We start from the raw sequence: 14,616 nt of genomic DNA, 5'->3' as shown, positions 1-14,616 counted from the left end.
GACACTCGGCAGCCTCGTCCCCTTCACTCATCTCTCCTCTCGGCTTTAATTTGACTCCTGCCTACGCCCCCCCCCACCCCCCCACCCCTGCACCGCCGGCTCCGGCTGCATCCCCCTGCAGAGGGAGGTGCTCCGGCGCACAGCGGCATTCTGGGATGCGAAAAGGAAGAAAGCGGTGCGAAACGCACCACGGTTTCCCCCCGCAGGCTGCATTTCTGCACGCAAGTGGAGCGTTGAATGGTCTCCGCGATGGAAATCTGGGACTGCAGCCCCTCCCTCCACCTCCCCGTACCACCTTGGGTGCCCATTGGTCCGTGTCATTATGGTGCAGTAAAAGGAGGGAGAGAGGGAGGGAGGGAGGAGGGAGCTCCAGGCAATACATTAGCGTGAATCTCCTCTCGCCCCTCTTCTTCCTCTCCTACCTCCCACCCCCCACCTCCTCCTCCTCCTCTTTCGCCGTGTCACAAATACGCTTGCCTGGCAGATGAAACGATCGGCCGGGGAGCGCCTCCCGCCCCCCCCCCCCCCCCCCCCCCCCCCCCCCCCCCCCCCCCCCCCCCCGGAACATTCCTGTTTCCTGTTTTCCTGGCTACGCTCAGATTTACCGTACAGCCAGCCAGCTAAGTAGGACACACGTGGAGTTGAAGCATCTCGGTTCTCTCTTTGGTTCCAGGCCGAGCAGCCACGGTCCGATCGCTTTCCCGTTCCGAACGACCCTATTGATTCCTTTTTGTGCTGATTCTTTTTTTATTTTCTTCTCGTTGCAATGCTGCGTACCCATGATGCTGTGCGGTAGAAGCTGGCCGGCCCAGATAGGGTGCGTTATCGGCATGTGTCACAACCTACAGGCTCCTGGAGTGTTGGTGGAGGTGGAGCGCAGGCCTGTGGGAGCGGTGGCTTTAGATGGAAACCCCTCCGAAAGCCCGGAGGAATCGGCGCCGAGGACGGCGGCCCTTTCATAATTAATGCAGCGGCCGCACGCGAGTAATTGCTGAGTAGCTACACGGGTCCTAATGATGTTAGAGACGGGGCCAAAGCGGCCGATAAACCAGCTTAACCAGCGCAAGCTGTTCTGTGGCTCCTGGGGGGCTCTAACTGCTCGATGCCGGCTAGCGGTTAAGGAAGCGGCCCCATAATCAGAAGGTCACCGGTTCAAATCCCGATCCGCCAAGGTGCCACTGAGGTGCCACTGAGCAAAGCACCGTCCCCACACACTGCTCCCCGGGCGCCTGTCATGGCCGCCCACTGCTCACTCAGGGTGATGGGTTAAATGCAGAGGACAAATTTCACTGTGTGCACCGTGTGCTGTGCTGCTGTGTATCACATGTGACAATCACTTCACTTCACTTCTACAAAGTTTCTTTTCTGGTCGCATAGCTGTGGACCGGTCAGAGCGGGCTTCAGAACTGGACCATGAATCAAGAAGGTCTCCTGGTCCGATGAGTCGCAATGCAAAAACGTGGCCGGTCCTCTGCGGAGGCACGTCATCCTGCTTTTCCGGTGTCCCGTTCCACATCGTCATCCTGTCCCGATATCATTCTTCTCCAAATTGTCCATACCTCAGTCCAACCTAGCATCCGTGGGACAGCAGGTATGAGGAACCACAGCAGATACCTTCAGAGGTCTTGTGGGGTCCGTGCTTGACAGGTCACGACCAGAATGTTCTTTATTTTTTGTGAGTGTGCACACCTTCACCAGCCTGTGGCGGTAGCCTAGCGGGTTACACACTCGCCTCCCAAGCAGAGGACCACAAAGCCACAGGTTCAAACCCCACCTCCAACCATAAATAGATGTAAACGTTCCGGGTGTGTCCTCCCGAGATGGTTCTCGTGAGATAGTGTGTTATGTTGTGTTGTGTGACTTGCCGTGTGCGTCTCACTGTTAATGACCCGCTGATTTCCGTACAAACGGCCTCGTGTTTTTATTCCCGTTTCTTCGAACTCAGCCTTGTGGCCATCTGTCGGTCCTGCTGTGCTTTACAGCGCAGTCACACTGTGTGTGTGTGTGTGTGTGTGTGTTCTGTTGGTCAGTAGATGTACTGCCTGTTTACTTGAATGAAAACAACATATGCCTTTGTGTGTGTGTGTGTGTTTTGTGTGTGTTTTGCGCATTGACAATCATGGGGAGAGTCATGTTGCTCCCCTTCTTTCTGCGTATCTTGTTCCTTCCGTCTTCGTTCTAGGACGGTCCTGTGCTACCAGAACCTGGAGCTACAGCAGCCGCAGAACCTGACCGGTTCTTCGTTTTCCGTCTGTCCCTTTTCCCGCATCCCGTTCCAAATCTCCATTCGGTCCTGATGTTGTTCTTCCCAAGGCTCTCTTGTGTACCTAGCCCCGGTTCTTCCCCAGTCGGGACGGATCGTGCTGAACGTTCCTCGCAGGTTTCTGAGTGCCTAAAACATTCCAGTTCTGGAATTGAATTGCCTGCGAATACCGACACGGGCCGCCGTATCGTTGTCAACACGCTCGGTGGCAGAAGTGTTGGGTCGTGCCGTTTTATTAAAGCAATAAGTCACTCCGCTTCGTGTCGAGTTTGGCCCCGCCCCTTCATCATTTTAAAGAGACAGTAAATCACGGCCTCCCGTTCCTCTTTAATACGATTCTTCCACTTTGGTGGCCCGTTCTCCCAGTCAGGTCGGGTCTGCATCACGGCTCTCTGACCGCTCGTCGCTCCACCATAATTCATGTTAATAGTGTATTTTGATCCGCTGTCCAAATGGCTCATCCTCTCCTGCTGGCTCCTCGTCCGACCGGCCTCCGCTCTGCGCCGCTTTTCACTCCGTCTAGAGAACGTGCCGCTTTCTGCGTTCGGGAACGTTTGCTCAGGGCAGGGAACAGACGAACGGCAAGAAGGAGCGGAAAAGTGAAAGAAAGGAAGTAAGAGGGAAGTAATTAGAGACGGGGAGGTGGGAGGGAACTGGCGCAAGAGAGGAGAAATGAGAGGACGGCGCGATGATTAAATAGATGGAAACAGATCTGGGCTGAGAGTTACGGAACGACAGGATACGGCAAATATGAGAAATAGGTCAGTGTAAGTCGAGAGAGAGAGGAGGGCAAGAGATGGAGGAACGTTCGCATGTGAACATCAGAGGCCGTCTTCTTGTATATAAATACCCATCTTGAGCTCAAATTTTCCTGGTGGGGTCATGTTCACTAATGCCACCTTATCCACGTCTTCAGGACTTTCAGAAATGAACAGGTGGAAACAAGATGAACGAGGTTGGAAAAGAGGAGGAGCCTGTAGGCATGATTGACAGCTCTCACGTGCACTACTTCCTCGTTCTGGACGTTTTAAACCCCTCTTGTCGATACATCACACGCCCAGGGACGCATCAGAGGTACATTTTGTTTGGTGGACTGCAGCGGGATGAGTTTATTGATGGAGTGGAAGATGGGAGGTTCTGAATTTAGGTGGAGGTGCACGTGAACTTCAGAAATTGGAGGTCATTTGACCTGCTGTCATTCATTTCTCCATCATTGTGGTGAAAAAAAAACACTCAGCTGCAGGTTCCGGAATAATCTGCGTTCCAGTCGCTGTGAGCTCCGATCATTCGCGTTCTCACGTGTGGGGAGATTGCTATTGATTCTCCATGATTATTCTGTACGCTGCGGCCATGTAGCGTGGTGACGCCGGCCGAGTGTGATGTATGGCTGGCTGATGTGGAGCCCCCCGGTCGCGGTTGTGCTGATTAAGGTTGAATTTTCGCTGTATTATGCCATCAAGCTTAAACACTGTTCGGGATATTTATTCCGTGCAGGAAGGCAATGGACTCCTTTCAAACGCAACACAAAATAAACTACTAGAATTTACCCCCTAGGGTAACCTTTGGACATCCATTGGGCCAGTGGTGGCCTAGCGGTTAAGGAAGCGGCCCCGTAATCAGAAGGTTGCCGGTTCGAATCCCGATCTGCCAAGGTGCCACTGAGGTGTCACTGAGCAAGGCACCGTCCCCACACACTGCTCCCCGGGCGCCTGTTATGGCTGCCCACTGCTCATCAGGGTGATGGGTTAAATGCAGAGGACAAATTTCACTGTGTGCACCGTGTGCTGTGCTGCTGTGTATCACATGTGACAATCACTTCACTTTATTATTATCAAGGTACGTGGGTAAGATAATGCACGTCACAATCGTAACAATTAACGCAAAGTCAGACGACCCCCGTTAATTCTTCATGACCTTGCAAATCTGATGAGTTTTACCAATCATGGCCACCCCATGTGCAAAAACCCCCCCCCCCACACAATTCCAGTGGGTATTGCAGATCTGCGAGCCTCATGCTAAAGACTGCTGCGTTGTCTTCGCTGGAAATACCTTGTGAAAAGATTAGCTGAGGAAAAACAGTTCTGAGAAGTACCGTGAAGATCGGTTTCACTTCGCCTCTGGATTTAGCGTGCAGGTTGCTCATGGAAAGAAAGATGAAAATTGACCCGATTTGGCACACGCTTTGTCTTTGGTCTGAGGGCAGGGTTTCAGGTTCTCTACAAAGATGGTGGTCTGCGGTCATTGCCCTCCAGAGAGAAGGCCGATACCCACCACCCTGACGCTGTTACAGAGTCTTGAGTTCATCAGTACGACTGACTGATGGAACGGGTGAAGCCTACCCAAGAAACAAAGCCTCCACTCTCCATTCGTACAAACTGCAGACATCTACATGATCAAAATCCCCATGTGAGCTTCAGAACAGCCATGGATCTTGGAGAAGACCACTCAGTGCTCCGTGTGCACTGGAAGTGTGATGTTTAATGTTGGTGTGGTCAAGCTTCAAGTGATGCTAGAAGTTCTGATAGCAGCTTCGTCACCCATTCCACCACTCGGGAACCATGAATGAGCTGGGACGGCCATCTGCTTGGGGATTCTAGATGTTTTCCACAGGGAATCAATGTGCGACAACGAAAATGTTCTCGTAGGTTTGTGTTGGCCTCTGTGAGGACTCCGTTTGCGTCCAGCCGTGGCTTGAACCTTTCAGAGAGCCTGGGAGACATGCTGGGACTCATGGCCATGCGCACACATATCACTTCACCCCCACAGTTGATAAATGAGTGATGAGGCGAGTTCCTAATGCACAGGAACTGGGATGTGTGCAGATTGGTGACATCATAATCGCCATGCCAACGGGAGGCTTGGTGTGTTTTTAGGACATGACACGCTGAAATGAGATTGTTAAATTAGCCCGCGTTAATCGACTCAGGGAATTAACCGAGTCTCCCAGGATCCCACAGCTCCGGCGGAGTGACCCGACTGCAATTATCTCAGAAATGTCCTCGATTTTCTCCCCTTTTTTTTTGTGTATTTTGATGTGTCTGTCAAAGGTGTGTGAGTGTGATGCGTTCCATGTCTTCTGCTGGTTCCAGTACATCTGCTCGGTTCTCCCGGAGAAAAAAGCATTCTTACGAAAATTCTTTTCGGAAATATAGAATGTTCTGCCGTTATGCTGTTGAAGTCCTTAGAACTTTTTTTTCTCTCTATGGCCATAATGTCCCTTCCCCCCTCAGCAGTAGATGGATAAAGATGGAGTGAAGTGGGGGGTTGGGGGGAAGCAACACGGTTTTGAATTATTTATTCAGGTCCGTGCATTTAAATCCAGCCTGAGAGCCCAGATTCTTCTGAAGCAGTCGGTGATGCCAGCAGACACTTGATACTCACACTTACTGCAGTTATGGCAGCAGCTGAGTTGTCAGGTGTACCTGCTGACACACACACACACACACACACACACACACACACACAGTACTGAGAACTACTGGTCCCATGAAGGGCTCGGCGATGTAGATTTAAATTGCAATATCATTTACTAAATACGATGAGCAGGATTGGTTTGCATAGAAATAGTGCAAATGTTGTGATTTGATGTGTAACTTAGTATTTCCAATCAATACTCCCAACACGTTGTCCGTATAGTGGCCGGCAGGTAACATTTCTCCGCGGTCCCTCCGCAACGTCGCGTTTTTCTTTACGATAAGTGCCGCGTTTGCCCGTTTAATCCAGTTCACTTCAGCCATACTGTTTGGGTTGGAGCGGAACTGCCATTTCCACTCCGGGCCCTCGGAGAGCCGAATTGAGGGTGGTCCCGCTCTCCTCCGGGGGCGTGTTCCAGATGCGCCGGTTTTCCCGACAGTTCCTGTCAGGTGACCTTTTATTTCAAATATATCAGATGTCACGGGCACTCTCTTTCTCATACAGATCTCATTTAAATTTTAAACACTGATACATAACAACTCACCATGTTCTCATCTCTGAAAATGTTCAACCATTAAGCCCAAGCAAGTATTGACAGTTTGTGTTCTTTATCCCTTTTTGATTTTTGATTTACATTTACATTTATGGCATTTATCAGACGCCCTTATCCAGAGCGACTTACAATCAGTAGATACAGGGACAGTCCCCCCCTGGGGACACTCAGGGTTAAGTGTCTTGCTCAGGGACACAATGGTACTAAGCGGGATTTGAACCCGGGTCTTCTGGTTCATAGGCGAATGTGTTACCCACTAGGCTACTACCACCCCTAGCATGATCGGAGTTGGGTCCTCTGATTTTCATTAGATTTCAACACAAAACAGCAAATGCTCAGCATATGCTATATGAAGGTTTCTTTTCTTTTTTTTATTAAATGAGAGAATCGAACGACCTCTTTCACAGTGAGTGTGATTCTGGTTGATGTGGAGAGATTCTGGTGTGTGTTGAGGGTGGATACTGGGCGTGCTGGGTAGATTACACACCCACCCAGTGCTCTCGTCGTGTTGTAGTGTCGTACGCGGATTTTGTATCGATCACGCCTGATTGGTGGCCGCTTCGGTGCTTTACTACCAGCCGACCAATCAGCATTCTTCTGCCAAAGACAGACGATGACAGATGCGCTTTTGCGATGCAGCAGTCCCCTCGTCCCTCCACCGGAGTGTCCAGCTCTCCCTCTCCCTTCGCCCTTCATTTCCTTTCTTTTCTTTCGTCCTTTCTCCTGCAAAGATCCTCTCCCCCGTGCTCAGTGGAGATTGTACCATTAACCATGCATCCCCCTACACACACACACACACACACACAGATACACTCTCTTTGTGTCCGTGGTGTCTGGCGCCCCCTGGCTGTGTTATGCACTGCTGTCGGGTGGTTCTCTGCAGAGGCCTGAGCAAAAAAAAATCATTACACAGGGTTCCTCCAGCACTACTGCACATGCTGTTTCTCCTTCATTTTGGATGGGTTTTTTTTTCCAGACCTTTTACTGCAGAGATTTGCTTTGCCGCAGCGAAAAATCTTGGATCTCCGGGCAGCCTGATGGATGGAGGGCTGGTGCGTTTATGATATTTTATCTGCTAATTAAGCACAGCAAATCCGGGTGAGAAGCTTGCCAAAACCTTGGCTGTTTGCAAGAATCGTTTGGCTGAATGAAACTTTTAGGCTAGAACTGAACTTTAAGGTTCAGTTTGCTCCTTCGGCTCCTTCCTGCAAAACATCTTTGCACATAGCACAATGTGTAATTAATGCATATTAATGCATCGACAGATTCTGCTTCAGTTGTCAGTTATTTTCCATGCAAGGTGTCCATAAAAGTAACAGCGTTTGATGTCCCACAAACTAAGACACTATAAATGTTCGCATACAGAATAAAGTTCGTAACTCTTGCTTTTTAAATCCTTGAATGGTGCAGCACCACCGTACCCGAGTCAGTTGCTCCTTTCATACACACCTGTTCCCCTGAACAGAAATAGTTCGTAGTGCCAAAGTCAAACAGCAAAAGCATTTTTGGGTCCTAAATTATGGAACACTTTACCTTTAGAAATTAGGATGTGTGATTAACTGTGTGTGAGAAACACTTGTATTTTTGTCTATTTTATGTAATTTTATTGCATTTTCATCGGACTGCTTTTGTACAGAACATTGGTGTGAGACAGCGATGTCTTTTAGTTGTGCTCTGGAGGCAGTGGTGGCCTAGGTTCGAGATGCCACTAAGCTCCCCTTGATCAAGGTACTGTCCCCACACACTGCTTTCATTGGTGCCCACTGCTCCCTCAGGGGATGAGTGAAATGCAGAGGACACATTTCACTGTGTGCTGTGCTGTGGTCGGTCATGTGACAATTAATCCCATTCACTTTTCTATGAATACATTTTGATTAGATTTTCTGTACTCTTAACATTGGACTCAATGTGTTGTTCTCCATCATCATAGTAAGATGAGTCAGAGAGAGTGGTAATGAAGCCAATCCGAAGCCCAACAGAAATTCAGCTGCTTTTAAAGCAACGTTTCTCAAAACAAAAAAAAATTTCTCCACTGCTACCTGTAAGTGAAGTGATTGTCATTGTGAAACACTGCAGCACAGCAAATGGTGCAAACAACAAGATGTGTCCTCTGCATTCAACCATCACCCTTAGTGAGCAGTGGGCAGCCATGATGGCCAGGACATTGCTCAGTAGCACCTTAGTGGATTGGGCTTCGAACCCGCCACCTTCCGATTACGGGTCTGTTTCATTACTCGCTAGGCCACCACCTTTTCCATGTTTTCCATGTTATCCATTCAATCAAGTTTAAGCTGGAAGCTCATGCCATCATCTGAGAGCTGTAGATAAGAACAATCTTGATTGGGTTTGCCTTGTGTGTATCGTTGCCAATTTGAGGTCTCACTGAGGTCAGGTAGGTATGTGCTGACCTGGAAGTCACTCTGTAGGCAAGCATCAAGGAATTACATGTGGGCAAATTAAACATTTTTGAGCAAACTCAAAAACTTTTATGAACCTGAAAAGCTCACCAGAAACTGTGGAGAAGTTGTAGAACAATTCCCGGATTGTGTGGTTGACGTAGAAATTGTAGGTGTGTTGATTCTCACCTTCCATCTTCCTCTTCTTCTTCCTGTTTTCTCCCTTTAGTATGTGGCGTTTGGCTCCCTCCTCTTCATCCTCATCTCCATCTCCACATTTTGCCTGGAGACGCACGAGGCCTTCAACACCATCTACAACAAGACAGAGAATGTCACCGTGGGCAACGTAACGCGGGAGGAGGTGGTCTTTGAGGTGGTGACGGACAGCTGGCTAACCTACGTGGAGGGCATGTGTGTCATCTGGTTCACCATCGAGGTGTTCACTCGCGTGATCTTCTGCCCGGACAAGGCCGAGTTCTTCAAGAGCTCGCTCAACATCATCGACTTTGTGGCCATCCTGCCATTCTACCTGGAGGTGGCGCTGAGCGGCCTGTCCTCCAAAGCCGCCAAAGATGTGCTGGGCTTCCTGCGCGTGGTGCGTTTCGTGCGAATCCTGCGTATCTTCAAGCTGACGCGCCATTTTGTTGGTCTGCGGGTGCTGGGCCACACGCTGCGTGCCAGCACCAACGAGTTCCTGCTGCTAATCATCTTCCTTGCGCTGGGCGTGCTCATCTTTGCCACCATGATCTACTACGCTGAGCGAATTGGCGCCGACCCGGCCGACCCCACCGCCAGCGCCCACACCGCCTTCAAGAACATCCCCATCGGGTTCTGGTGGGCTGTAGTCACCATGACGACACTGGGCTACGGGGACATGTACCCAGAAACGTGGTCGGGCATGCTGGTGGGTGCCCTCTGTGCCCTGGCGGGCGTGCTGACCATCGCCATGCCTGTGCCCGTCATCGTCAACAACTTCGGCATGTACTACTCCCTGGCCATGGCCAAGCAGAAGCTGCCCAAGAAGAAGAACAAACACATCCCGAGGGCGCCGCAGCCCGGCTCGCCCAACTACTGCAAGCCCGACGCCCTCGCCATGGCCACCGCCTCGCCACACAGGCTCATGGGGAACGTGCTGGGGGGCATGGTGGTGTCCAGCAGCATGGCGGGAGACTGTCCGCTGGCCCAGGAGGAGATCATCGAGATCAACAGAGCAGGTGTGTGTGTGTAGTGCAGTATTTTGCAGAAGTGACTGAACACATTGATTTTCTGCATAGTTGACTATATACGACCCACAACACACTGCAGATTAGACTGCAGCAGCGATTCCGATGGAGGGAATATTGAGTAAGAGAGTGATGTGTGCGTCTATTAGCTTTATACCGATGGTGGGCACAGTGGGCAAACCGTGTACTCTAGTAAAAATCCTTCTCACCCATACTGGTTCGACATAACGGAAGTGGTCATAATCATAATATTGTAGCCACAAGGGCCACAAAAATATGTAGAATGTAAGGCAAGTTCATTAATGCGACATTGAGTAGAGAAATAAACAGATAGTACCAGAATTACCACAGTAAAAAAAAAAAAAAACATTACATTTACAGCATTTATCAGACACCTTTATCCAGAGTGACTTACAATCAGTATTTACAGGGACAGTCCCCCCTGGAGCAACTTAGGGTTAACTTAGTTAAGTGTCTTGATCAGGGACACAATGGTAGTTAGCGGGATTCGAACCCGGGTCTTTCGGTTCACAGGTGAGTGTGCTACCCACTAGGCTACTAGCACCCACTGGTGGCCTAGCGGTTAAGGAAGTGGCCCCGAAATCAGAAGGTTGCCGGTTTGAATGCCGACCCGCCAAGGTGCCACTGAGGTGCCACTCAGCAAAGCACCGTCCCCACACACTGCGCCTGTCATGGCTGCTCACTGCTCACTCAGGGTGATGGGTTAAATCACTGAATCACTTCACTAAAATGCAGAGGACAAATTTCACTGTGTGCACCGTGTGTTGTGCTGCTGTGTATCACAAGTGACAATCCTTTCAGTTTCAACAATAGTACTACACACATTTTGTTGGTGTGTGAATGTAAGATGAACTGGTGTGTGAATGTGAGGTGGTGTTCATATGTGGGGGAGGAGCCTGTAGACATGTCTGACAGCTCTTGAGAGTCATGCATTAGTGGACATTTCTGTGCATATTAGCCTTTTGCACATAACCAGCCGCCAGGGTTGCTGCACCCGGGTTGCTGTTACGTGATGAAACCTGGTGGTGTAGGAGCGCGGATCAGCCCTCTCTCTTGCAAGTCAGCGCAGTTGGCCTTTCAAGTGCCCTAGAATGTTACATTTTCCCATCAACCCCTGTGAGAGTGGCTGGGCTCAGCCCTGACGGAGGTGATTAGCCATCAGTGCTGAGCCCCGGCCGGCTCTGCAGTAATCCATGGGCCGAGCCTCTCGGGGCTCAGGGCTCATGCTTTATATCTGCTATTAAATAGGCCTGTCATAACAGCACTTGCCTGCGAGGTGGGTAGGGGGTGGTGGTGGTTGTGCCGGGGGGACGGAGGGCGGAGGGCGGTGCTTGTAATCAACCCTCCATATGCGCTTGTGAGAAGATTATAGCAGGATGTCGCTGACGGACCCTAAATTCTTACACAGAAACACACACACACACACACAGGCATTAAGAAAATGAGCAGCACCACCACATCTCTCCATCCCCCCCCTGTTTCATTAATGGAGTGTTACTGAAGTTGTTCTGAGGGACTGTCAATCCGGGAGCAATGGGGTAAAGTGCTCCCTGAGGAAGTGTGTGTGTGTGTGTTTGTGTGTGTGTGGATGTCTCAGTGGGGAGCTGGTGACTGCATATCTGTTCCTGCAGATACGAACTCTTCTCACATACGTTGGCTGCTCCATTCCAGTCAAGACATTTTGCCCTGTTTAGATCTTATATGGCTTTATTCAGGAAGTGAATCGATTTAGATCAACAATCATAACAATCTCTGTTAAGGTTCACTTTCAAAAGAAAAAACAATATTTCATTTTCCAACATTTCAGTGAACAACGTCCACATGTGTCATTCATGTTGACGTCAATTTTAAGCAGTAGGTCCACTAGGGGGCACTGCTCCATCCTGTCGTCATATACAAACATTGACCATTAAACGGACCTTTTAAATATCTAGTCATAGACTGAGGTGTGTCACATTACTGCACTTATTGGGGGAGGGATGATGATGGGCTGAACTGAGCTGAGCACCTCTGTCAAAAAGCCCCTTGGGTGTTTCTGTATACTGGACATTTGGGAAAGTTTGGGCCCACTTTCATAATCTGCTGAGCTGTGAGCAACATTTCGATTTGATTTGACAGCTATGTCAGAAGATATAAGAACTGGCGGAGTTTACTGTGTGTGTGTGAGCTTGTGTGTGTGTGTGCGTGTGAGTGTGAGGGGGGGGGTTGATATACCGCAGTGTAGCATTTAGAGGACTGTTGTAGGACTGTCATCCATCACTCCCTCTCTCCCCTCCTTTATTCTCACCATTAAACCTTTCTTTTTATCACTCCTCCATCTCTCTCTTTCTCTCTCGCTCTCTCTATCTCTTCCATTTCTTCTCAGACTCAAAGCAGAATGGCGATGCAGCAAACGCAGCGCTGGCCAATGAGGACTGTCCCACCATAGACCAGGTTCTGGGTCCCGACGACCGCAGTCCTGCAACCGGGGGGCTGGGCACAGCGACGGGTCGCGAGCGCTACCCCCACGACCGGGCCTGTTTCCTTCTCAGCACGGGAGAGTTCAGAGCCACAGACAGCAATGTCAGGAAAGGTATGCTCTACATGCACAAACACACGTGCATCCTCTACATGCGTACTGCAACAACACGCAGAAGCACACAATCCCACATTTGTGCACATGCACACAGACATATATTTACATGCATATGCATGCACACTCTACGTGCACACACATACAAGCATCCTGGACCTGCAAACTGCACGAACACACAGAGTCATACGCTCCTGTTCACAATGCACATGCAAACAGATGTATATGCATGCACAACCTACATATACACAATTACAAGCATCATGTACCTGCAAACTGCATCAACACACAGAATCCTATCCTCCCGTTTATAGTGCACATGCACACAGTCGTATATATCTACATGCACATGCATGCATACAATACATGCACACAGAGATATGTAGTTTCTATACACACACTGAACACATATGCTGAGGAAATCTGATGCAGAGGCCCTTTTCCCTTAACTCCACCCTCATTACTCCTACATGTCCATCACTGTGGGTTGGTTTAGGAACCTATGTGGTCACATGGTGTAGCATCACCACAGTCATGAATCAGAACGACTAACAATAAACCTGTTGAATGGTTCATTTATCATACTGACCAACCCACAGACAAAGGAAGAACATTCATTGCATCTATCTACAGCGGCATGCGACTTAGACTCCCTTGCTTAAAAAAAACATTACTATGAATAGTTATCACCAAGAGGCATAAAGTTAAAGATGATACATTTGCTGAAAGAAGGAAAGGGACACCAGGTACATCGGTTCTCCTGTAACTTCTGCCAAGGTTCCACACCTCAAAATCTACAACAGAATACCTCAAGAGGTCCAAGATGAGGATTTTGTCTCATAGTCCCCTGACCAAAACATAACTGGAACTGTAGATAGAACTCAGACACTCCAACAAAAAGTAAAATCTTTAACACTTGAGTTTTGTCATGTCGGCTGCTTAAATTAATACTTTTTGGTAAATGATGTAAATAATGTAAAGTTGCTTAAAACAGAATAAACATGTCATCTTTCACTTTATACCTTTTGTAATCTGTTCTAGTAACAGACTATTCATGGTAACAGACATTTTAAGTAAGGATGTGTCAACCTTTGTCATGCCAATCTATCTATCTATCTATCTATCTATCTATCTATCTATCTATCTATCTATCTATCTATCTATCTATCTATCTATCTATCTATCTATCTATCTATCTATCTATCTGTCTGTCTGTCTGTCTGTCTGTCTGTCTGTCTGTCTGTCTGTCTGTCTGTCTGTCTGTCTGTCTGTCTGTCTGTCTGTCTGTATATCTATCTATCTGTCTGCCTGTCTGTCTATCTATCTATCTATCTATCTGTCTGTCTGTCTGTCTGTCCATATATCTATCTATCTGTCTGCCTGTCTGTCTATCTATCTATCTATCTGTCTGTCTGTCTGTCTGTCTGTCTATCTATCTGTCTATCTATCTATCTATTACTCTAAGTGCCATTCATTTATTGGTCATGTTTTCTCTTTCTCTGTATCATTGTCTTTTCTCCTGACCTCCTCTTGCTTTTTCTTCTATGTATGTCTCCCTTTCTTCTTTTATTATTCGCAACCTTTTAATCTATGTGCTGGTTGTGCCTATGTTCTTTTTGTCTTCCACGTCTGTTTGCACTCCCACAATGTCTTTTTACATGGACACTCCCTCGATAAACCCCCCCTCTGCACCGACTCCCACACTCCCGTCCCGTAAAACACACTAGACGCCGCTGCTGCCAGCCCCATCTCCCCCATGGGAGAGGATTGGTTCAAGCCGGAGGGGCCTCTGCTACAGCAGGACCTCAATGCAAACTCCGCCTCTTCCTGGATCAAACCATAGCAACACAGAGGTAACACACAAAGCCAACACACACAGAGACTGCTTCACTGCCCGCTTTAACAAGCCTTTGCTAGCTTGACCATGAGAGTTGGCTTAGGTGACCATCTGCGATTTAGGCTCACAAATCAAGTTCTAGTTCCAAGATTTTGGTGGAGAACACTCAATATGACCACGTAAAATGGTCTGTATATAAACCAAGGCAAGGTTAATCCTGCTGATTATCTGGAAACAGTGCTATGCACCAGGCAATGGGTGAATGGGGATAGGAAGTATCTATTTAGCTGCTGAGGACCACCCATGTTCACTAACAACTGCTTCTGCAATAAGGCAC

The 14,616-nt window shown here is 48.8% G+C and overlaps 1 protein-coding gene across 7 annotated transcripts in view; it reads left to right on the top strand.

Moving 5' to 3' along the window:
• The window catches only part of kcnc3a (potassium voltage-gated channel, Shaw-related subfamily, member 3a), a 44,845-nt gene that overhangs the window by 16,735 nt on the left and 13,494 nt on the right, over positions 1-14,616 (top strand). For 5 of the 7 annotated variants that reach the window (XR_003750293.1, XR_003750292.1, XM_028986299.1 and 2 more), the window contains exons 3-4: positions 8,856-9,840; positions 12,236-12,442. Coding sequence is in view for 4 of the 7 variants with exons in the window: in XM_028986299.1 (XP_028842132.1) it covers positions 8,856-9,840; positions 12,236-12,442 (1,192 nt within the window). In the remaining 3 variants the exon portion in view is untranslated. Of the gene's footprint in view, positions 1-8,855; positions 9,841-12,235; positions 12,443-14,169; positions 14,296-14,616 lie in introns of all 7 variants that reach the window. The other 2 variants (XR_003750291.1, XM_028986298.1) reach the window with 1 other exon arrangement.

The sequence above is a fragment of the Denticeps clupeoides genome, chromosome 7, assembly GCF_900700375.1.
Source record: "Denticeps clupeoides chromosome 7, fDenClu1.1, whole genome shotgun sequence".
Lineage (NCBI taxonomy): Eukaryota > Metazoa > Chordata > Actinopteri > Clupeiformes > Denticipitidae > Denticeps > Denticeps clupeoides.
This window is presented reverse-complemented; position numbering and strand designations above follow the sequence as displayed.